Here is a 24,713-nt window from a genome sequence, read left to right on the forward strand (position 1 = left end):
TTCTGACTGACTTGGTTCTTTTGTGTCATTGCAGGGACTGAGCTTCCCTTATCTCAGTCAAGCCAAAACATTATACTTCATTTTTTTAAATCAAAACATGGACATTTTTTCTAATAAACTCCAAGGCTCGATATTGTTAGCTACTTGAATCACGGTGTTATAGATGGTCTTGACTGTGGTTATTTTTACTATCATGTCATGTTTCTGTGTACAGCAGAGAGTTTCTTATATAAACCTTTATGCTTTTCTGTTCAATTTGTGTTTACAGTCTGCAGTCCAAGAGGACCTGCTGATATCTGGTGTTACTGGCGGGAGAGACTGGACCTCTGAAGCGGGTGGTCACAAACCCTGGCCCCGGATCAGGACACTGGATCAGGAGCCGTTGCTCTTCCTTCGCGAGTCGGAACCAGGACCCAACCACGAAGGACAGAGACCCCACCACCACACAGAACACAACGAGTGGACAGGTGGACTCAACACCCTCAGTCCTAGTCGTCATCAGAGAGACAGAGGCTCCAGTCAGGGATCCAATCAGCAATTTAGGCTCTTGTCTTCACAGTCTCAGTGCAGGGATGGAGCAGGGCCTGGGGCTGATAGAGATAGACCCTCCTGTTCCTATGATACAAACACCACAGTATCCATGATGAACAGAGCAGGTCACCCTGGGCTTCAGCCTTCACATAGAGTGGTGGGAGACCCGCCTAGTGGGAGTCTAACAGGAAGTCTTTCTCCTTCAAGATCTCCTCTAATGCCTGGTGACTGGGTTCATAGAAAGCCTGGACCTGGGTCTAGCCTTCCTCGGTTACCTCAGGATTACCTCACCAATACAGACAGGGTCAGGATGGGTGTTCACCATGAGAGGTACGTAGCCTATAACACTGCAGACAATCCCAACACCCAAACAATGGCTAGAGGTCAAGGAGGGAGCTCAAACACTAACCACCTGAGGGTGGTGGCTCCTGCTTCTACCTCCTCTGGTGTCATTGGATCACAACGTGGGAGGCCGAGTTTTAGGACAGACGCCGACAAGCCGTACGCCTGCCCCACGTGTGGGAAGCGCTTCGCTGAGGCGAACTATGTGAAGAAGCACCAGACCGTTCACACTAAGGAGAGGCCCTTCAAGTGCAAACTATGTTACAAGAGCTTCTCCTTCCAGAGTAACCTTATCAAACATAGGAGTGTCCACAATGGGGAGAAATCGTAGCAGTGTGGCCATTCTTTTTAGGTCAGTTAGGGTAATGTCTGTACTGAGCTTGGAAGATACTGATCATGGCCTTTTCTCATTTGGATTATCTCAACTTCTGCGTCCTCTGTCTTCCGTCCTCTCTCGCCTCCTTTTGAAAAAGGTAATCGAGGAGAGCGAACGTGGATGAAAATGCACTTGTTTTAAAATCGACTCACCTTCTCCACTTGTGCGTCATCAGGCAAGTGACGTTTACAGGGGTGGATCCCAAAATAAATAAATGTGTAAAGTGATAAAAACTAATTTAGTTGTGTGAGACATGTAGCATACAGATCTGGGATAACTATAGTTTTTACTATGCTTTATGGAAAGTAACTATTTGTTCCCCGAAAGTAACTATTTGTCAGAGGGAAAAAGTTACTTTGGAGATGACTACAATTATTTGAATATATATCCCAAAAAATCACTACTTTTTAAAACTATTTTGAATACAGATCTCAGAAAACAACTACTTAAAAAAATATTTAATACAGATCTCAGGAAGTTACTACTTTTCTGAAACTATTGGATTGGCTGTCTTCAACTAATGGCAGGGTTGTACAGTGCCTAATTAGAAAGTATTCACACCCCTTGACTTTTTCCACATTTTGTTGTGTTACAGCCTGAATTTAAAATAGATTTAATTGAGATGTTGTGTCACTGGCCTACACACAATACTCCATGTCAAAGTGGAATTTTTTATTTTTACATATTAAAAATGAAAAGCTGAAATTTCTTGTCAAGTATTCAACCCATTTTGTTACTTAAATAAGTAGAGTAGTAAACGTTTGGATTGTACCCTTTTTCAATTTAGCCTAAAATGACACCCAAATTAAACTGCCTGTAGCTCTTAACATGTCACAATAAGTTGCATGCAATATTAGTGTAACATTATTTTTCAATTACTACCTCGTCTCTGTACCCCACACATACAATTATCTGTAAGGTTCCTCAGTCTAGCGTTGAGTTTTTAACACTGATTCAACCACAAAGACCAGAGTTTCCCCCCCCCCCCAATGCCTCGCAAAGAAGTGCACCTATTGTTTAGATAAAAACAAAAAAAAATGTTTTACTGACATTGAAAATCCCTTTGAGCATGGTGAAGTTATTAATTACACTTTGGATGGTGTGTCAATACACCCAGTTGCCGGAGAGGAAGGAAACTACTCAGGGATTTCACCATGAGTCCAATGGTGACTTTAATACAGTTACAGAAATGAATGGCTGTGATAGGAGAAAACTGTGGATGGAGCAACAACATTGTAGTTACTCCACAATACTAACCTAAATGACAGAGTGAAATGAAGGAAGCCTGTACAATATTTTTTTAAATCTAAAACATGCAGCCTGTTTGCAATAAGCCATTAAAGTATAACTATCTGGAACTGTATGTTGAAGATAGAATGAATAGAGCACACACGATCTCCTATACTATTCCAATATACTTGACAGTCGTTTGATCTACACAATCAATTTCTATCTGAACATTTCGTAAATGTCCATTCTCCTGAATGTCCATTGCCCTTGGTCAGGGCTGCCCAACCCTCTTCCTGGAGATCTACTGTCCTGTGAGTTTTCAGTCAAACTTTAATTTAACACACCTGATTCTACTAATTAGCTGATCAACAAGACCTTAACTAGCTGAATCTGAAATGCTAAATTAGGGTTGGACTGAAAACCTACAGGACAGTAGATCTCCAGGAAGAGGGTAGGGCAGCCCTGTCCTAGTTGTACAAAATCAAGTCATACCAATTAACCAATGATATTTTGTACAGATAAGTATAAATACATTGACGCTCAACTACTGTATGACTCTTTCAACATGCCACTGAAATGTTCAAAGCTGCGATACATTTTATGATAACTGAAAATACTGCAGAGTAATTCAAACTTTGCTCACTTTGCTAAGCAAGTTGAATGCTTAGCAAAAACAACTTCGAACCTCTACGTCCATCTGAAGGTAAGTGTTCTTGTTTCGAGCGCAATATACCATCTTTAAATAGATAGATTACTCAGAATACAAACTAAAATGATTTTCCACCTACCTTCGCTGTAGTTGATTCAAGAAGGCAGTTTTGTGATATCTAGTTTACTTTCAATGCTAAATATACATATCTTGTTACTATTAGCATTCTCAGTAATACTCAACGTTAAACTGTCATTGTGCCTGTAATAAAACAAATTACTTTTGGAGCAACATTTTATTAGGATGTTCCATAATACTTTTGTAAATGGATTTTAATTGCATGGCAATGAGCTTTGAGTTTTTAGCTACTGTACCTGAAGAATGGTGACTTCCTTATTCCACTCCATTGTTATGCTATTATAAAGCAATTTCCAAAGGCCTATGTAACAATGTTGCTATTGTAACACGTTACTACACATGTATAAGAACTGATGTCAAGTGTTACTGTATTACCTTATGTCTCACTCATTATGAAAAATATTTGTTAGTCATTTTGAAGTTGCAAAAGTAGTCTACTGTAATGTTGAGGTGATTCCATGTTCCTCCTATTTAATTCTAGGCTATAGGCTATATTAAGATTCATATCTGAGAGCCCTCTAAACCATGTGCTTATGATCATATATTTAGACTAATTCAACTAACTGTTGTAGTTTTTTCTTTTCAAGTTATTTGCCTACATTCAAATACCTCCAAATATGAGTTGGTCTTCTGAGCGGTATTCTAAATACTTTAAGATATTATTTGGTTTTCTGAGACCTGTATTTGAACGTCAAACAACGTAGTTGTCTTTTAGTTGAAACTCTAAACTATATTTGACTACTATGAATTGGTATTTTCAAATAAACCACAAAATACAACTACTTTATGCCGAGGAGTGGTAGCATATTGTTTTTAAACGTGTGCATTCTTTTCCCCCGACAAAAAAAGCTGAATTCAATACACATGACTATCCTCAATGAAAGGTGTCTATCGAGGATCTAGGATGGAAGGCAGCTGTCAATGATCACGTCAGGCTGCGTTTCATTTTTTTTATGGCGGTTTGATCGCGGGGGAGGCACTAGTAATGTGCAGTTTACGGTTTGCCTGTTTATTTCAATTGTATTAGTCTATAAATATATCTCTTTGCCAAAATTCGTCATCTCTCCAATGTCTTATTCGACTAGTGGTTGTTGTGAAATGTTTATTACTTGCCTACATTTTACTCCCTCCTCTGTTTAATATAACACACAAAAATGTATTATTCATTTCGGTTGGGTGAAGTTTGTTCTATAGAAAGTATTTGACTCTAGCCACAAAATTAAGGAAATTAGAAGCGGGGAGGATTTTGCCAGCCTTCTAATTTCGTTAATTTTGTGGCTAGATTCAAATACTTTTTGTTGTGCACATCAGACTCAAATACTTTCTATAGAACAAACTTCACGTCAGGATAGGCAACCGAAATGAATAATTAATGTATGTGTGTTATATGAAACATAGAGGAGTGAGTCAAATGTTGGCAAGCAATAAGCATTTCAGAACTATTGCTGAAATTACCTAACACTTTCAAAAATACTAGTCGAATAAGACATGGGAAAGATTACGAATTTTGTCAAAGAGATGTATTTATAGACTAATACAAATCATTAGCGGATTTGGGTACGGGCGGCATCTTGCATCGCCCGGGTGGTGAAGGGGCGGGCGCGGGCACTGAAGGGGGGTTTCGCCCATGGCGCCATACAAGCTAGACCCGCCAAATACATTTGAAACAAATAGCCAAACCGAAAACTGCAGACAAATGCTTTCTGCTACTAAGATCAGGGAAATGTAGGCTAAACTGACAACGAAGTAAAGAGCAGAAATCTTAACTAGCAAGCAAGTCGCAGCAATGAAGAACGCAAGGGGGGATTCTTGCAAGGGGGGATTTTCGGCACAACACCGGCCTTCGCAGATTCTGCCATTATACTCCTGAAGTTGCAACCTTTTGTATTTGGAGTGCCAATTTATTTGACCATTTCTGCCAGTTATGATTTTCATATGAACATTTTCGTGTTACAGTTTCATTTACAATGATTTTGAGATACAAAGAGTATTATAAGTGGTTAATCTACATTCTATCTTAATTAAAATTATACATGTATAAAAGTAACTTATTGCCATCGCCAATAATAACCTACATAAAGCCAACACAAAAACATTGCAGCCTGCAGGTAAAAAATATCTTGATACGAATAAATATCCTATAAATCAAACTGGCTAGCATAGCCTGTCTGCAACGATCTTGAAACATTGTATCAACTATCAATTGGGTCGCCCCAAAACTCATGCCAGCAAACTTGAAACATTGTATAAAATATTCTGGTCTGAGTTTGCTATGCCAGTGAGCTCGGAACAGACACAGCTATAGGCTATTTGTTCAAGGGATAAGAAGTAATCAGGTATTTTATGACGTTTCCACTGGATCAGAGCATTACATTTTTCCCTTTCATGCGGAGCGGTTATCGAAAGGGGGAGAGATATGGAAATATTGTGCAAATACTTTGAGGAACTATTGTCATTCTCATCTCATTCTTAAAACATACTTTGTTTACTTGCTGTTTGAGGTGAAGAAAATTACTTTGAGAAGCTCCAAAGCTTATTAGTGGTGGTGAGTTAAGACAATCAGAAATACTGTCAGACATCCCCAAACAGGCACATTCATAGGCCAATATTTGTGCACAGGCCAGATAGACTAGTGCTACTTCTATATGCGTAATCAGGTGCGCATCCTTACTTAAAACCTCTTCAGGATTATCCCCTTTTTTTCAATTTTCGCCTAAAATTACATAGCCAAATCTAACTGCCTGAAGCAAGGATATGCATATTCTTGGTACCATTTGAAAGGAAACACTTTGAAGTTTATGGAAATGTAAAAGGAATGTAGTAGAATATAACACAATAGATCTGGTGAAAGATAATACAAAGAAAAAAACAACTGGTCTTTTGTATTTTTTTTGTACCATCTTTGAAATGCAAGAGAATAATGTATGTATTCTAGCCCAGGTGCAATTTAGATTTTGGCCACTAGATGGCATCAGTGTATTTACTACGTTTTAGACTGATCAAATGAACCATTGCATTTCTGTTCAAAATGTTGTATCAAGACTGTCCAAATGTGCCTAATTTGTTTATTAATAACTTTTCATGTTCAAAATTGTGCACTCTCCTCAAACAATAGCATGGTATTATTTCACTGTAATAGCTAATGTAAATTGGACAGTGCAGTTAGATTAACAAGAATTTAAGCTTTCTGCCAATATCAGATATGTCTATGTCCTGGGAACTTTTCTTGTTACTTACAATCTCATGCTAATCGCATTAGCCTACATTAGCTCAACCGTCCCGTGGAAGGGACACCGATCCCGAAGAAGTTTTAACACTGACAGGAGCGTTTCAAACAAAAGATGATGAATAAACTGACAACTAGTAAATGTAATGAAATAAACAAAAACTTGTATCTCACAGGTGTAGCCTAGGTTGTGAGTTCTGCAAAACACATCCACTCTGACAAAGACAACGGTGAATTACTGTAATAATAATATATTGAATGCATTAACAGAAATGACCATAACCATAAACATTGCAGATTAGAAATTATTAGAATTAAAGGTAAATGTAGGCTACTACTGGTGATGTATGTAATGGGGGATTGATAGTCAGCAAACAATGCACACAATGAAGTTACGAAACAATGAATACCCACGAAATGGCGGGAGAGAGCGCATTCTGTAGAGAGACGTGCCTTGTGCATCTGAGCCACAATCACACTATTCTTTTACCGTAGCATCCCCGCAGCCTCCTCAATGAATTAGTCCACTGAGACAGGTGCAAATCACACACGTGTGTCGTGAGCCATGAAACAAAATGTTTTATTTGCCACTGCTCGACAAAAAAAATGTTTTCAATACAGATCCCTTTTGTCATATAGTAGGCTATTCAATATAACGCACCCAGACCGTAAGAAAGTTGCACAGTATATCCTCAATCTTGTAATAAATCAAATCTAGTGATACATAATTTGACATTTCTTTCATCCATTGTGATATTGTGGGAGCATAACCAACCTTCCAATTAATGGCCATGCTTTTCTTAGCCGCTATAAATGCTAGGTTACACAGTTTCTTCTGATAACAGTCTCTAGTATCTGCATTTCCAAGCAAACAAAAACAGGGAGAAGGGAGAATCTGTATACGTGCTGAGAAAAAATAACATATTCTTTGCCAGAATTCAGCCAGAATCATAGCATATGCAAATATGTCCCCGTTTGTCTTTTTACACTTCCAGCAGTGGAATTATGTTTCTGAGAGCATATATTCAGTTTCACTGGTATAGGATGTTCTATGGATGGTCTTAAACTGCAGTAATTTGTCTGAGATTATATGAACATGACTTGGCATTCAGACATACACTACATGACCAAAAGTATGTGGAAACCTGCTTGCCGAATATCTGATTCCAAAATCATGGGCATTAATATGGAGTTGGCCACCCCTTCGCTGCTATAATAGCCTCTTCTCTTCTGGGAAGACTTTCCGCTAGATGTTGGAACATTGCTGCAGGGACTTGCTTCCATTCAGCCACAAGAGCATTAGTGAGGTTGGGCGATTTAGGCTTGGCTCGCAGTCAGCTATCAAATCAAATCAAATGTAATTGGTCACATACACATGGTTAGCAGATGTTAATGCGAGTGTAGCGAAATGCTTGTTCTTCTAGTAACGACAGTGCAGTAATATCTAACAAGTAATCTAACAGTTCCACAACAACTACTTGTACACACAAATCTAAGTAAAGGGATGGAATAAGAATATGTACAAATAAATATATGGATGAGCGGCATAAGCAAGATGGCATAGAGTACAGTAATGCAAGATATGTAAACATTATTAAAGTGGCGTTATTAAAGTGACTAGTGATCCATTCATTAAAGTGGCCAATGATTTTGAGTATGTATGTAGGCAGCAGCCTCTCTGTGTCAGTGATGGCTGGATAGTAGCAAGGTGGACAGGCAGTGGCTCAGGGGGTTGTTGTCCTTGATGATCTTTTGGGCCTTCCTGTAACATTGGGTGCTGTAGGTGTCCTGGAGGGCAGGTAGTTGACCCCCGGTGATGCATTGTGCAGACCGCACCACCCTCTGGAGAGCGCTGCGGTTGTGGGCGGTGCAGTTGCCGTACCAGGTGGTGATACAGCCCAACAGGATGCTCTCAATTGTGCATCTGTAAAAGTTTGTTAGGGTTTTAGGTGACAAGCCAAATTTCTTCAGCCTCCTGAGGTTGAAGAGGCGCTGTTGCGCCTTCTTCACCACGCTGTCTGTGTGGGTTGACCATTTCAGTTTGTCTGTGATGTGTACGCTGAAGAACTTAACTTGAATAGGGTGTTGCTCCCTTTGCTATTTCCTGAATTGCACGATCATCTCCTTTGTTTTGTTGACGTTGAGTGTGAGGTTATTTTCCTGACACCACACTCCGAGTTGCCTCTCCTCCTCCTCCTTGTCGGCTGTCTCATCGTTGTAGGTAATCAAGCCCACTACTGTTGTGTCGTTTGCAAACTTGATGATTGAGTTGGAGGCATGCATGGCCACGCAGTCATGGGTGAACAGGGAGTACAGGAGGGGGCTGAGCATTCAACCTTGTGGGGCCCCAGTGTTGAGGTTTAGTGAAGTGGAGATGTTGTTTCCTACCTTCCACCTGGGGGCGGCCCGTCATAAAGTCCAGGATCCAATTGCACATGGCGGGGTTGAGACCCAGGGCCTCAAGCTTAATGATGTGCTTGGAGGGTACTATAGTGTTGAATGCTGAGCTGTAGTCAACAAACAGCATTCTTACATAGGTATTCCTCTTGTCCAGATGGGATATGGCAGTGTGCAGTGTGATGGCAATTGCATAGTCTGTGGACCTATTGGGGTGGTATGCAATTTGAAGTGGGTCTAGGGTGGCAGGTAAGGTGGAGGTGATATGATCCTTGACTAGTCTCTCAAAGCACTTCATGATGACAGAAGTGAGTGCTACGGGGTGATAGTCATTTAGTTCAGTTATCTTTGCCTTTTTGGGTACAGGAACAATGGTGACCACCTTGAAGCATGTGGGGACAGAAGACTGGGATAGGTCGAGATTGAATATGTCCGTAAACACACCAGCCAGCTGATCTGCGCATGCTCTGAGGACGCGGCTAGGGATGCCGTCTGGGCCGGCAGCCTTGTGAGGGTTAACACGTTTAAATGTCTTACTCACGTCGGCCACAGAGAAGGAGAGGGAATTGCGACTCCACTTTGTCCCTATACTAACATTTCGCTTGTTTGATTGCCATGCGGAGGGAATAACTACACTGTTTATATTTGGCCATATTCCTAGTCATCTTTCCATGGTTAAATGCAGTTGTTCTCGCTTTCAGTTTTGCACGAATGCCACCATCTATCTACGGTTTCTGGTTAGGGTATGTTTTAATAGTCACAGTGGGTACAACATCTCCAATACACTTCCTTATAAACTCACTCACCAAATCAGCATATACATCGATGTTATTCTCTGAGGCTGCCTAGAACATTTCCCAGTCCAGGTGATCAAAACAATCTTAAAATGTCGATTCCAATTGGACATATCAGCGTTGAATAGTTCTAGTCACGGGTACATCCTGTTTGAGTTTCTGCCTATAGGACGGTAAGAGCAAAATGGAGTCATGGTCAGATTTGCCGAAGGGAGGGCACTATGCATTCGAGCAGGTAGTGTTCTCCTGGCATCCACCAAACCCAGATTTGTTCGTCCGGACTGCCAGATGGTGAAGTGGGATTCATCTCTCCAGAGAACACGTTTCTACTGCTCCAGAGTCCAATGGCGGTAAGCTTTATACCACTCCAGCTGACACTTGGCTTGTATACGGCTGCTCAGCCATGGAAACCCAATTCATGAAGCTCCCAGTTCTTATGCTGAAGTTGCTTCCAGATGCAGTTTGGAACTCGGCAGTGAGTGTTGCAATTTTTACAGGCTACACACATCAGCACTCTGTGGTCCCTTTCTGTGAGCTTGTGTGACCTACCACTTCGCAGCTGAGCCGTCGTTGCTCCTAGATGTTTCCACTTCACAATAACAGCACTTGCAGTTGATCAAGACAGCACTAGCAAGGCAGAAATTTGAAGAAACTGATTTGTTGGAAAGGTTGCATCCTATGATGGTGCCACGTTGCAAGTCACTGAGCTCTTCTGTAAGGTCATTCTACTGCCTATGTTTGTCTATGGAAATCGCATGACTGTATGCTCGATTTTATACATCTTTCAGCAACGGGTGTGGCTGAAATAGCCGAATCCACTAATTTAAAGGGGTGTCCACATACTTGTGTATACATTTGAAGTCGGCAGTTTACATACACTTAGGTTGGAGTCATTAAAATTCGTTTTTCAACCACTCCACAAATTTCTTGTTGATAAACTATAGTTTTGGCGAGTCGGTTGGGACATCTAGCTTTGTGCATGACACAAGTCATTTTTCCAACAATTGTTTACAGACAGATTATTTCACTTATAATTCACTGTATCATAATTCAAGTGGGTCAGAAGTTTACGTACACTAAGTTGACTGTGCCTTTAAACAGCTTGGAAAATTCCAGAAAATGATGTCATGGCTTTAGAAGCTCCTGATAGGCTAATTGACATCATTTGAGTCAATTGGAGGTGTACCTGTGGATGTATTTCAAGGCCTACCTTCAAACTCAGTGCCTCTTTGCTTGACATCATGGGAAAATCAAAAGAAATCAGCCAAGACCTCAGAAAAAAAATGGTATACCTCAACAAGTCTGGTTCATCCTTGGGAGCAATTTCCAATCGTGTGAAGATACCATCTGTACAAACAATAGTACGCAAGTATAAACACGATGGGACCACGCAGCCATCATGCCGCTAAGGAATGATACGCGTTTTGTCTCCTAGAGATGAACTTACTTTGGTCCGAAAAGTGCAAATTAATCCCAGAACAACAGCAAAGGGCCTTGTGAAGATGCTGGAGGATATATCCACAATTAAACGAGTACTATAACGACATAACCGTGAAAGGTCGCTCAGCAAGGAAAAAGCTACTGCTCCAAAACCGCCATAAAAATGCCAGACTACGGTTTGCAATTGCACATGGTGATAAAGATCGTGCTTTTTGTGGAAATGTCCTCTGGTCTGATTAAACAAAATTAGAACTGTTTGGCCATAATGACCATCATTATGTTTGGAGGAAAAAGGGGGAGGCTTGAAGCCGAAGAGCACCATCCCAACCGTGAAGCACGGGGGTGGCAGCATCATGTTGTTCACAAAATAAATGGCATCATGAGGAAAGAAAATGTATGTGGATATATTGAAGCAACATCAAGATATCAGTCAGGAGGTTAAAGCTTGGTCGCAAATGGGTCTTCCAAATGACCCCAAGCATATTTCCAAAGTTGTGGCAAAATGGCTAAAGGACAACAAAGTCAATCTATTGGAGTGGCCATCACAAAGCCCTAACCTCATTCCCATAGAAAATTTGTGGGCAGAACTGAAAAAATGTGTGCGAGCAAGGAGGCCCACAAACCTGACTCAGTTACATCAGCTCTGTCAGGAGGAATGGGCCAAAATTCACCCAATTTATTGTGGGAAGCTTGTGGAAGGCTACCCAAAATGTTTGACCCAAGTTAAACAATTTAAGGGCAATGCTACCAAATACTAATTGGGTGCATGTAAACTTCTGACCCACTGGGAATGTGATGAAAGGAATAAAATCTGAAATAAATAATTCTCTAATATTATTCTAACATTTCACATTCTTAAAATAAAGTGGTGACCCTAACTGACTTTATACAATGAATTTTAACTAGGATTAAATGTCAGGAATTGTGAAAAGCTGAGTTTAAATGTATTTAGCTAAGGTGTATGTAAACTTCCGACTTCAACTGTATATAGTCCATGAATCATCATCAATATCATGTTGTGTACTGACTGTGCACTATGACAGTGTAGTCTGTAGAGCTGTTTATACCGCGTCAATCAATCAAATGTATTTATATAGCCCTTCTTACATCAGCTGATATCTCAAAGTGCTGTACAGAAACCCAGCCTAAAACCCCAAACAGCAAGCAATGCAGGTGTAGAAGCACGGGGGCTAGGAAAAACTCCCTAGAAAGGCCAAAACCTAGGAAGAAACCTAGAGAGGAACCAGGCTATGAGGGGTGGGCCAGTCCTCTTCTGTCTGTGCCGGGTGGAGATTATAACAGAACATGGCCAAGATGTTCAAATGTTCATAAATGACCAGCATGGTCATATAATAATAATCACAGTAGTTGTCGAGAGTGCATCAAATCAGCACCTCAGGAGTAAATGTCAGTTGGCTTTTCCTAGCCGATCATTAAGAGTATCTCTACCGCTCCTGCGGTCTCTAGAGAGTTGAAAACAGCAGGTCTGGGACAGGTAGCACGTCCGGTGAACAGGTCAGGGTTCCATAGCCGCAGGCAGAACAGTTGAGACTGGAGCAGCAGCACGGCCAGGTGGACTGGGGACAGCAAGGAGTCATCATGCCAGGTAGTCCAGACGCATGGTCCTAGGGCTCAGGTCCTCCTCCGAGAGAAAGAAAGAGAGAATTAGAGAGAGCATACTTAAATTCACACAGGATACCGGATAAGACAGGAGAAGTACTCCAGATATAACAAACTGACCCTAGCCCCCCGACACAAACTACTGCAGCATAAATACTGTAGGCTGAGACAGGAGGGGTCAGGAGACACTGTGGCCCCATCCGATGATACCCCCGGACAGGGCCAAACAGGAAGGATATAACCCCCCCACTTTGCCAAAGCACAGCCCCCACACCACTAGAGGAATATCTTCAACCACCAACTTACCATCCTGAGACAAGGCCGAGTATAGCCCACAAAGATCTCCGCCACGGCACAAACCAAGGGGGGGCGCCAACCCAGACAGGAAGATCACGTCAGTGGCTCAACCCACTCAAGTGACGCAGTGAGGAAGAGTGGGAAATTAGCTAGGGAAACTGACAGATCAATAACATTACATTACTACCTCATATAAAAACTCACATTGCGCTGTCAAAAACATCTTCAATCATTTGGCAGCTGGGTTCATCGTTTGATTCAGGTCTCGTGTGATTGAGGCAAAAATAATACCTAAAGTTAGTGAGCAAGCTAGCTAACCATAGCAACTTTTTGGCTAGCTCTAATGGGGCATTAACTGAAGAAAACTAGCCAAGTTAATTTACTTCTGTTGAAATTGGACAAAAATCCTATGAAACATTTCCATACACACAACAGCTGTTAGATACTGCTATCTGACATTTAGCTAGAGGATAGAGCTGAACTGGCTGTGGTAGCTACTAGCTAGCTAGTTCATTCTCTTCAGACAGAACTTCTGTCGAGAGGGGATGAAACATTAGCTACCGTTACATGTCAGTTACGCTACTAGCTCAGCATTGGGAATAAATCATTCAAGTCAAACAGCAGATACGTTGCCAGCTACATCATTCAAATAAAGAGTAGCCAGTTTCTGCTCTTCTTGCTTTTACAATGCTGAGAAAAAGCGCAGCACATAGACAGCAGCATTGCATTGTTCTGATCAGAAGCTTTGCCTTCACAAGCCTGTCCGCACACTCTGTGGTGCTAAATCCAAAATTCAGCCGGTTTAAACCACCAAACAGCCTACCTGACCACTCAGGTAGGCTGAAGCATCTGCATGGTCCTAAAAGCACACCAATGGAATTTTTTAAATATATCACAGTGCAATGATATAACTGGGGGGTGGTGAAGACGCTCGGAACTGCAGTCAGGTAGAGACCATGGTGAGGATGATGAGCACGCAGATGAGCTTCCCTGAGACTGTTTGTGCAGAAATTCTTCGGTTGTGCAAACCCACAATTTCATCAGCTGTCCGGGTGGCTCGTCTCAGAACATCCCGCAGGTGAAGAAGTCCAATGTGGAGGTTCTGGGCAGGTGTGGTTACACGTGGTCTGCGATTTGTGAGGCCGGTTGGATGTACTGCCAAATTCTCTAAAACAACGTTGGTAGAGAAATTAACATGAAATTCTCTGGCAACAGCTCTGGTGAACATTTCTGCAGTCAGCATGTCAATTGCACACTCCCTCAAAATTGAGACGTCTGTGCAATTGTGTTGTGTGACAATGTCAATAGTGCCACACATGCACTCAAACATATACAGTTTTGTTGTCCTTGATGCCTTTTGTTTTTGCATTGTCTGTTTTTCCTTTTTTCTCTCTTTTGTTCATTTTGTTGGTTGTTGGTGTATTGTGGGACGGTGGCTTGGGGTGGGGAATCGAGGGAGAGGTATTTTATTATAATATTTTTTTCGGGGGGGGGGGGGGGGGCGTCTCGGATGGTTGAGGGGCAGCTCTCTGGGAATCTTGGAGGGTTGGTGGTCTGGCGGTTGGGAGCTTGAGCCGGTAGGTCGCCAGGTTCAGGTCCGTGTTTTGACTTGGTGAGAGACCTGTTGACGTGCCCTTTGGGCAGGGTGTTGAACCTGGTTGCTTCTGTGGGTCGCTCTGGATGAGAGTCTGTTAGATGACTGAATGTAATGTAAATGTTGAGTGGCTTCACTGCAGGTATATTGTATGTTGTAATATTCAATAATAATAATTTACAAATAAATTGGGCACAACATTTGAGAGATCTGTTTTTTGTGCATATGGAACATTTTAGGGATATTTTATTTCAGCTCAAGAAACATGGGACAAACACTTTTGTTCAGTATATAAATAGTATATCAAGAAGTTATGCAAAGTTGTTACCTTACATCTTTGACACTTTAGTGTCAAGTGTATAATATACCATTGAGTATTGACAGTAGCTAACCTAACCACCTCTTTTCCCCCAATCACCCTCTCAGGTGAAGGACATCTCACTGGAGGCCACAGGAGCTAAATGTGCCATTTATTTCAGAAAGGCTTCCCTCAGCTATTCACTTGCTTACATGTACACCCTTATTTATCTGCCATAGGGGAGCTTGTGAGACATCCCTACGATATTGTTATCCAATTCAACTCATGTACCAATAATAACCTCCTCTCTTGTCAGTCTGCAGATCAGAGGCTGCAGGTCCTGGAGGATCGTCTCTGGTCAAGTAGGAGAGGACTGAATGGACAACAGTAGTGTCGAAAAGGAAAATTGTCTAAAATTGAAGTGGAGGATGCGTGTATGTCGGTTAATTAACAGTTTATTTTATTGGGATGCATTTGTAGAGTAAGGATGCATATGTGGGAGACCTGTTTGAGGTGTCAAATTGTGAAGTATGCGCCAGGAAAAGTGGAGTCTAACAGAGTGACCAGGAGTGGTCTTATTTTGATTCATTGTATTTCTGAAGAAAAGAGGAAGATTGCAGTGGGCCTCAAAAGAATACGGACAAGAGAAGTATCGTGCTTTGAACTTTGAACTCTCAGGGGTGATGACGGATGTTCAGGTTGAATATCTGAAGAGAATTCCTGGTTTGGTTGGTGCCCGGCGTTTGACCCACTGGGTGAATGTAGAAAAAGAAGAAAGTCTGTCGGCCCTGTTGTTGTCTGTTAAAGAGAATCTACCTACACATGTCAAGCTTGGTTATGTAAGATACGCTGTAAGAGATTTTGTCCCCAAACCATTGCAGTGACATTTTTTTTAAAGGATTTGGCAATGTTTCAAGTGTGCGCAGACGTACAGAGTATACTGAAGAGTGGCGTGTAGAAAGATGACAGTGTTGCAATTGTGGTTGGGATCATGATCCCCAGTTCCTGCAGTGCCCTGTAAGGGTGAAGGAGATTGAGGTGGCAAAAGTTAGAACGATCAACTGAATTTCCTATGCGAAGGTGATTTAAAAGAGTTGAGCAAACAAGTAAGGGGGTTTGTGGAATGTTGCAAATACATTTTATGTGAGGGGATAGGTAGATATTTTGGATAGACTAAATTCATGGTTCTTTCCAAGTGGCTTCTAGGTTATGTGGCATAGGCTGCTCTACAATGATTCAACTGCTTTGTATTTCGTTAGTGTAAATTCAAACAAAAGCAACTAGCTAAAACATTACTGTTATTCAGCAAATACAAGTTAATGGTTTAAATGCAGTTTCTGCTTGTATAACTTTGTTCTCTGGGGTTAACATGGAGTCAAGTGAATACTGTTTATTTGTGTTTTAAAAATTTGGTGAAGAAAAATAGTGAAGATATGGTAGTGAATTGATTGAATCAGATGGCTCATTCATCACAAAACCCATTGATATATTGCCAACTACTTTAATATTTTTTTAATTGGCAAGATTAGCAAATTTAGGCATGACATACCAGCAACAAACACAAGTCCAAGTATATCTGACCAATTTATGAAAGACAAGCATTGTCATTTTGAATTATGTGAAGTGAGTGTGGAAGAGTTGAAAAATGGTTGTCTATCAACAATGACAAGCCACTGTGGTCTGGCAACTTGGATCGAAAATTACTGAGGATAATAGTGGACGATATTGCCACTCCTATTTGCCATATCTTCAATTTAAGCCTACTAGGAAGTGTGTACCCTCAGACCTGGAGGGAATCAAGTCATTCCGCTACCTAAGAATAATAAAGCTCCCTTTAACTGGCTCAAATAGCCGACCAATCATCCTGTTAGCATCCCTAAGTAAACTTTTGGAGAAAATAATTGTTTGACCAGATACAATGCTATTTTACAGTAAACAAATTGACAAGAGACTTTCAGCACACTTTTTGGGAAGGACGTTCAAAAAGCACAACACTTACACAAATGACTGATGATTGGGTGAGAGAAATTGATGATGAAAGATTGCGGGGGCTGTTTAGTTAGACTTCAGTTGTTAGACTTTTTAACCGCACTATCAACAAGGCAGGTCCTGCAGACCCTAGTTTTGTCACACCTGGACTACTGTTCAGTCGTCTGGTCTGGTGCCACAAAGAGGGACTTAAGAAAATTGCAATTGACTCAGAACAGGGCAGCACGTCTGGCCCCTGGATGTACACACAGAGCTAACATAAGTAATATGCATGTAAATCTCTCCTGGCTCAAAGTGGAGGAGAGATTGACTTCATCACTACATGTATTTGTGAGAGGTATTGACATGTTGACTGCACCGAGCTACTACATAGAACCCAGTGGTGGTCGGTGCCGTTTATGATGAGGGAGGACAATTTTTTTTTTCATGAGCATGGCCTTTTTACTATTACAGCATATTGGATGACTGTCTTTTAATAAAAACATTTTTTTTATTTAATTAGTTAATTAATTCGAGACAGGTTCAATTCCCCGACGGGGAGGAAGGAGTAGGCTTTCCTTGTAAATAATAATTTGTTTTTAACTGATTCCATATGTGTTATTTCAATGTTGTGATGTACGCTCAAGTGTCAAAGAAAATCGTTTTTTTTTATTCTGCTGCAAAATAGTTTTTGGGACTAAAGGATTTTACATCTGACGACTTGTGCTGGTGCAAGAACGGTTCTTCTGCATGTTCTGTAACAAAGACTTCACCGCACACCATCCCAGGCTCCCCTTGAGCGTGTGTAGGGATCAGATATGTTTTATTTTAACAGAAAAGTAGTTTGATTTAGTTTAGGTTATTTCTTTTTGGAGGTTTGTATGAATATACCCGTTTCCATCCCGCACACTAGCTGGCAGCATGCACACTAAATTCTGTGAACTCAATATACAATGGAATAAGAAAATCACACGAAGAAGAGGTAAGCGGATGTGAACAGTGACCAATAACAATTTCCACTTTGGCGTATTGTAATTTGTATTGTTGTTATTTAGACGTTTAGGAACACACTGGAACTCGACATATTACTACTTTAACTGCACAGCAGCACTTAATCTACTTCCCAAATTCGTGTTTGAGAAAGGACTTGGTTGATAGATCTGATCTAGGTAAGGCTAGCCTAGATGCTAACGTTAGCTAACAATGGCTAACTGTATGGTTTTTCACACTCAAATAGCCTCCGTCATGGAGGTGCTAGCGAATGCAGCCGTGGCAGACATCTGTAAACTCGTAGACGACGATTATGCAGTGTTTCGTTTGGAAATAACTCAAAGCCAGAAAGAAAACAGGGCATTGCGGAGGAAACTACAGCTACTGGAACTAAAGGTGGCACGAGAGCGCGTTCTCCCCAGTCGTCCCAAAAGTGTCAACATTCTTGACCGCTACAGAGGAATGGCAAGAGGTACATTTAGCTCCGTTCCCCACTGCACATGTGTTCAGATTCTAACTATGTGTACATGACCAATACAATTAGATTATATGTGTTACCCAGAATTGGGTCTTGATCAGTTTTTGGATAGTATGCAACAATTCCCCTGATTACTTAGCTATCTTGCACAAACACACCATATCATATTCTAACCAGGTTCTTGATTACTGCATTTCCTATTATTTAGTCATTGAAAACAATGTGATGATTGGAACATAATACATTTATCAATAAATAGTATATCAATAAGTTATTCTTAGTGTTACCTTATATCCTTGCCAATTCTACACAGTGTCAAAACTATCAATAGTGTACAATATAGCGCTGACCATTGACAGTAGCTAACCTAACCACCTCTTTTCCCCCAATCACTCTCTCAGGTGAAGGACATCTCACTGGAGGCTACAGGAGCTTTGTGAAGCTAGCAGGACACAAAACATGGAGAGATGACCAACCAGTCACTGTTGATGAGGGGAGTGGAACCTCAACCCAGGACATTATCATGATAGAGGTTAGTGTAATGGTATTACATAAAAATTACAGTACATCAAATGTGGCCATTTTATTTCAGAAAGGCTCACCCTCAGCTATTCACTTGCTTACATGTACACCCTCATTTATCTGCCATAGGGGAGCTTGTGAGACTTCCCTATGGTATTGTTATGCAATTCTACACATGTAACGGAAATAACCTCTGCTCTTCTTGTCTCAGTCTGAAGATGCAGAGGCTGCAGGTCTTGGGGTCAAGCAGGAGATGACAAAAGGAGAGCACCCACGACACAGCAAAGACAACCAGACTGGAGCGCCCCCTGTAGCCACAGAGGATCTCAACACTGCCACCACTCCCCACGCCAGGACCCAACACAGCATCACGGAGGTCATTGGAATGCCGAACACCGTCCTCAAGTCAGAGACCGACACAGAGACTTTTAACTGTAACACACAGGCTCTTACACACAGGATCTGACCACAGATCAGACCCAAAGAGACTGGGGCTGGGGACACTGGGCTGTCCTCTTGAGTATTTACTTTGAGTATCTTGAGTATTTACTTTGACCCGTTAGAGACCGGTAATGATCTGTGTTGTTCTTACGCTACAGAGATGGACCCTGGCAGCATGCCCTTGGGTTTAGATACACAGACTGATCTGTCTAGAGAGTACTGGAACCGGTACAGTAGTAGTGTATACTTTGAAGGGTACCTAGGTAATAAAAGGGAGGATCTGGTCGTAGATGAAGTGACTGGGAAAGCCGAGGGCATGTTCCTTCCACACGGAATGTAGATAGTCACAGAGGAGATGGACACTCATAGGGCAGAGATTTCTTAGATTACAGGGAAAGCTTAGAGACAAATCTCACGACCCAGTCCCGTTTACACGCGCTTAGGGATCGCGATACAGTGTCCATGTCAATGGGGCCTTCCGATTCACACGGCCGCATCCTTTTCGATCGGTTATTGAACTCAAACCACAGGGCTAGAGATCACTCGCAGGGAGGGGGAGCAACATCAGGCAATAGTCAAGAGAAATGGTTCCTCTGCATGTTTTGTAACAAAGGCTTCAGCAGCCCCCAGAAGGTGGTGATCCACCAGAGGTTCCACACAGGGGAGAAATGCTTCAGCGGTACCCATTGTCAGATGCGCTTCGCCCAGGCTGACCACCTGAAGAGGCACCGGAGTGTCCACAAGGGGGAGAAACCCTACAGCTGCCCCCAATGTCACATGTGCTTCCCCAAGAGTGGCAACCTGAAGATGCACCTGAAGGTCCACACAGGGAGAAATCATTCTGCTGCCACCTATGCCTGGTCAGTTTCACCCATTCGTCCAGCCTGAAGAGGCACCAGAGGGTTCACACAGGGAAGAAATCATACAACTGAGAAGAGGTTCTCCCCAGCACCTTCTCAAGATACACCTGAAGAGAGGCCATTTACCTGTATGCACTGCGGGAAGAGGAGCTACCTCAGGATACACGAGCAGAAAAAACATTCCACTCAATAACATAGAAAGTAACCATTAAACTCGATAGCTTTCAACGTTTATATCAATTCCTTCATTAAAGACAAAAAATGAATTCATTATTGTCAATAGAAAAGATCCACAGAAGCATTTGGAATAACGAGAGTAACAGATTTCAGTGTTGAATATTCCTGGGTAGAATGTTGAATCCAGACATTGTCTCTGAGTGTACAAACATTAAGAACACCTGACTAATATTGATTTATACCCCCCTTTGCCCTCAGAACAGCCTCAATTCATCGGCATGGACTCTACAAGGGTCAAGTGTTCCAAAGGGATGCTGGCCCATGTTAATGCCAATGCTTCCCACAGTTGTGTCAAGTTTGCTGGATGGGTGTTGGACCATTCTTGATACACGCGAGAAACTATTGAGCGTGAAAAACCCAGCAGCATTGCAGTTCTTGACACACTCAAAAAGGTGCACCTGGTACCTTCTACCATGCCCCGTTCAAAGGCACTGAAACTATTTTTGTCTGGCCCATTCAACCTCTGAATGGCACACGTACAAAATCCTTCTTTAACCTCTCTTCCCCTTCATTTTTTGTTGAGATGTGTATGTGGTTTTCATTTGGTGTATTTAAAAACATTATTTTAATTCTAAGACTTTCATTGAGACCCTCTTTAGAATACGTCACCTGATCTTACCCTATTCTGAATACACAGACAATTAGACTTAATAAATATACCTACGCTCTAACACCTACTGTAAAATAGTTTAGTCAGGTTTGTCTGACTTTTGACTTATCATAGCTGACTCATATTTACCCACAACATATTTATGTCGATCATGATGGGCTTAACAATAATGAAGTCATTTTGTAACTACAGTATAGGTAAACACTTCATGTTGAAAGTGTGTTTATTATCTGTGTGCATGTACCTGAGGGAGTGTATGTCTGTAATCTGTATCGCCTGTCTCTTCCAGGAGGAGGAGGGTCCAGAGGTGCTGCTGGTAAAGGAGGAGGGTCTGGGGAACCCTGAGGGGACAATGGTCATGGAGGACAACCAGACTACACCTCCTTCTGAACCCATAGAGGAACCAGCTGAGGAGCACAGGACCACACACAGTCTCACTGAGGTGAAGCCACTGAACTACTGTCTGAATGGTATTAGGTCAGAGTTCACAAAGCCTCTCAGAGTATGAGTGCTGATATAGGATCAGTTTGCATTTTAGATCATATTAAATAAGACTATTTAGACAGTTGGGAACCTGATCCTCGATCAGCACTCCTACTCTGATACTCTTTGTGGATACAGGCCCAGGTCTTGATTAATTTTGTCTTAAGTGTGGGACCATGCCTTTAAATTATCAAACCATTAAAGAGTGTTAAATAATCAAAATAACTAACACGTTTGTATAGTACTCATAGCAATCCCTCATTGCCCAATCCGAAGATGCCCCATAGCAGGGTGCTCATATCAGATTTCTTGATCCAACATCCTCTCACTCTGTATCTCTTACAGCCAGTAGACATGGAGGATGGGAAGCCTGATCTGCTGCTGGTCAAAGAGGAGACAGTAGAAGACGGACCAGAGAGCATTGATCTGCTGAGTGGACTAAAGATGGGGGAGCAAGGTAAGGGAGAGATACATATAGCCCACATACAGTAATAGATCTTCAATGGGAATAGTGATGCGCCTGATTTAATTTTTGTATGAAACAATATGAGTACTTCATTTATAAATCAACATCAATACAATTTGTATGAAATACAAATAAACAATATGATGCAACATAAGTCATAAGCTAGGTTTCCATCCAATTTGTGAAAGATTTGAATTAGAATATGATCAAATCTGCATTTTCCCACCAGTGGTGTGTTTCCAACAAACTGACTTGAGGATAAAAAGCCATGCGTAATGACGTAGTGCACATAAAAGGTACTTATTCCACTTTAGTTTTCATGTACCGAATAAAAATCAAAAATGAAATGCGTTTCCATCCCATTTTGAACTCTACTGATAGTTTTGTCACAAAAACTGTTGCGTTATACGCAAATATGCCCACTCTGGTCTTGAGGAGTGTGTTCTAGCCAATAGCTCGCAGATACAGTGCTGGTAAGCCAGCCTACATGATGAGATTTATGGATAAGAGCGAGATTTCTATTTGTTAAATGGGAGCCAAGCATCGATCATGTCACCAGAATAATTGAAAGGAGCGTCAAGCTGAACACTGCACTTTCACCACCCTGTGAAGTCCATCGTAACTTATTTGTATCTGTAATAAACTGGATGCTTTCCCAAGTGGTAGTGGGAGGACCACAAAACATCACGTGACTCCATGTTTATATTAATATTTTTGTATAATTCATTTTACAGACAAAAAGATCCCACCATGTCTAGCATATTTTGTTTTGTCAACTTTTGGAAAGTTTAACGCCAAATTTGCTGTTTCCATCAGGCCATTTTTGTATCGTACATTTACTTTACTCGCATAAGCGGTTGGATGGAAACCTGGCTATAGACATCACCAGGCCATGTCTATGATATTTTTCTGTTGTCATGTTTAAGTCTGGATTGTAACATTTGCCTATAGGTGTTTGGTTGGAAGCTAACAGAGGCGACTGGGCTGCCATCTTAGATTCCCAGAACCAGAGTGGTGCAGCCATGGGCCCAGGGGATGACATCACTGAGCAGGCCAAGACCAGAGGCAGCATTGTGGAAGTCAGTGGATGGGACAGTGTCCTCAGCTCTGGTCTGGGGAACAACACTGTTAAGCACAACCAGAAACAGACAGTTGAACACAAAACAACAACCGAGCAAAGTCTCCATGACAACAGATTTGCTGAGACCAGGGCGAGGCATAGATTTGGTCTGCAGGGACTGGGAGGTGTCCATATGGGGCGGGAGAGAACAGACACAGCCTCGGCTAGCGATGATCCATCCTGCTCCTATAGTTGTGATTCAGAGAGACTGACACCTCAGGTTACCCCCCTAACAGGTGCTTCCTTCAGCCTGCCTTCTATAGGATCTATCGACTGGAACATGGACCCAGCGACAACACAGACACTCCCTGGCCTTCATCCTCCTCACACTCTCCTAATGTTAAACCAGACCTCAGACAATGCCAGTGCCTCAACACTAAATGGCTACACAAGCCCATTGACAAATGACTGTAGTAGTAGCACTGTCAGCAGATCCGGTGGCAAAAATAAGTGCTTCCCGTGTTCGTTCTGTGGGAAAGCCTTCAGTTTCCCTAAACAGATGGAGATCCACCAGAGGATGCACACAGGGGAGAAACCTTTTGGCTGCCACCTGTGTGAGAAAAGGTTCTCCCACCAGCACCACCTGAAGAGGCACCTGAAGGTCCACACAGGAGAGAGGCCATTCGCCTGTACGCACTGCGGGAAGAGGTTCTCAGAGAGGAGCAATCTCAGGATACACCAGCAGAAAATGCACATGGCCCATGTGTAGAGTATAGTGACATGTGATGTAGTACTAGCTAGTTTGTTTGTAGTTAATTCTGTTGGTTTAGGATGTAGTAGGGAACTGGATGAGGTGAACTGAGGAAAGAATGAGTATGATGAGGCAGAGCAGATGATATGGTGATGATGTCGATAAAGTGACAACTATGACCATTTAGTTTGATACTGGTGTTTTATAGTGCCTTAATTCATGTTTACTTGACATAAAGATGTGTGTAATGTAGTGTTGAACTTTTTCCAAAGTATTCTAAAATATATTTTATCAAAGCGAGGGTACCAGATTTACAGAAAAGGTCAAGTGTTACCATAGTGAGAAGTTATTCTACTTGTCATATATTGGTTTGCAGAATAAAAGTGCTGTACTTCATGTTATGTGAGTGCATGACTATTTTGTTGAAATAAACATTGGACTCTGTGCTGACTGACTTGGTTATTTTTGTATCGTTGCAGGGACTGAATTTTCCTTCTCAGTCGAACCAAAACATACTTCATTCTTGAATCAACACATATGGAATTGTTTTTATAACACTCTACAATCGCTCCATATTGTTAGGTACTTGAATCAGTGTTAGAAATGGGCTTGATCATGATTAACATTGTTATGTCATGTTTCTGTGTACAGCAATGAGTTTCTTATATAAACATTTATGCTATTCTGTACAATTTGTGTTTTACAGTCTGCAGTCCATGAGGACCTGCTGATATCCGGTGTTGCTTGCGGGAGAGACTGGACCTGTGAAGCGGCTGGTCACAAACCTGGCCCCGGAGCCGTTGCTCTTCCTTCCCGAGTCAGAACCAGGACACAACCGCAAGGGACAGAGACTCCACCACCACACTGAACAACCTCAGTCCTGGTGGTCATCAGAGATGACAGTCAGGGATCAAC

At 41.8% G+C, this 24,713-nt stretch overlaps 1 protein-coding gene across 1 annotated transcript; it reads left to right on the forward strand.

Moving 5' to 3' along the window:
* Positions 1–17,881: 17,881 nt before the first annotated feature.
* On the forward strand, positions 17,882–24,244 carry LOC129840990 (zinc finger and BTB domain-containing protein 18-like). Its single transcript, XM_055909073.1, has 6 exons — positions 17,882–18,362; positions 18,770–18,900; positions 19,102–19,266; positions 21,328–21,480; positions 21,867–21,978; positions 22,939–24,244. The coding sequence occupies exons 1-6, from the start codon at positions 18,104–18,106 to the stop codon at positions 23,814–23,816; spliced, it is 1,698 nt and encodes a 565-aa protein (XP_055765048.1). The 5' UTR covers positions 17,882–18,103; the 3' UTR covers positions 23,817–24,244.
* The last annotated feature ends 469 nt before the right edge of the window (positions 24,245–24,713 follow it).

The sequence above is a fragment of the Salvelinus fontinalis genome, chromosome 42 (genome assembly GCF_029448725.1).
Source record: "Salvelinus fontinalis isolate EN_2023a chromosome 42, ASM2944872v1, whole genome shotgun sequence".
NCBI lineage: Eukaryota > Metazoa > Chordata > Actinopteri > Salmoniformes > Salmonidae > Salvelinus > Salvelinus fontinalis.

Bases quoted from the DNA above. Each gene is read 5' to 3' on its own strand.
- LOC129840990 (XM_055909073.1), top strand. From the start codon at position 18,104: ATGGCTAACTGTATGGTTTTTCACACTCAAATAGCCTCCGTCATGGAG. The intron at 18,901-19,101 runs GTTAGTGTAATG...TTCTTGTCTCAG, and splicing joins AGGACATTATCATGATAGAG to TCTGAAGATGCAGAGGCTGC. The intron at 21,979-22,938 runs GTAAGGGAGAGA...ATTTGCCTATAG, and splicing joins ACTAAAGATGGGGGAGCAAG to GTGTTTGGTTGGAAGCTAAC.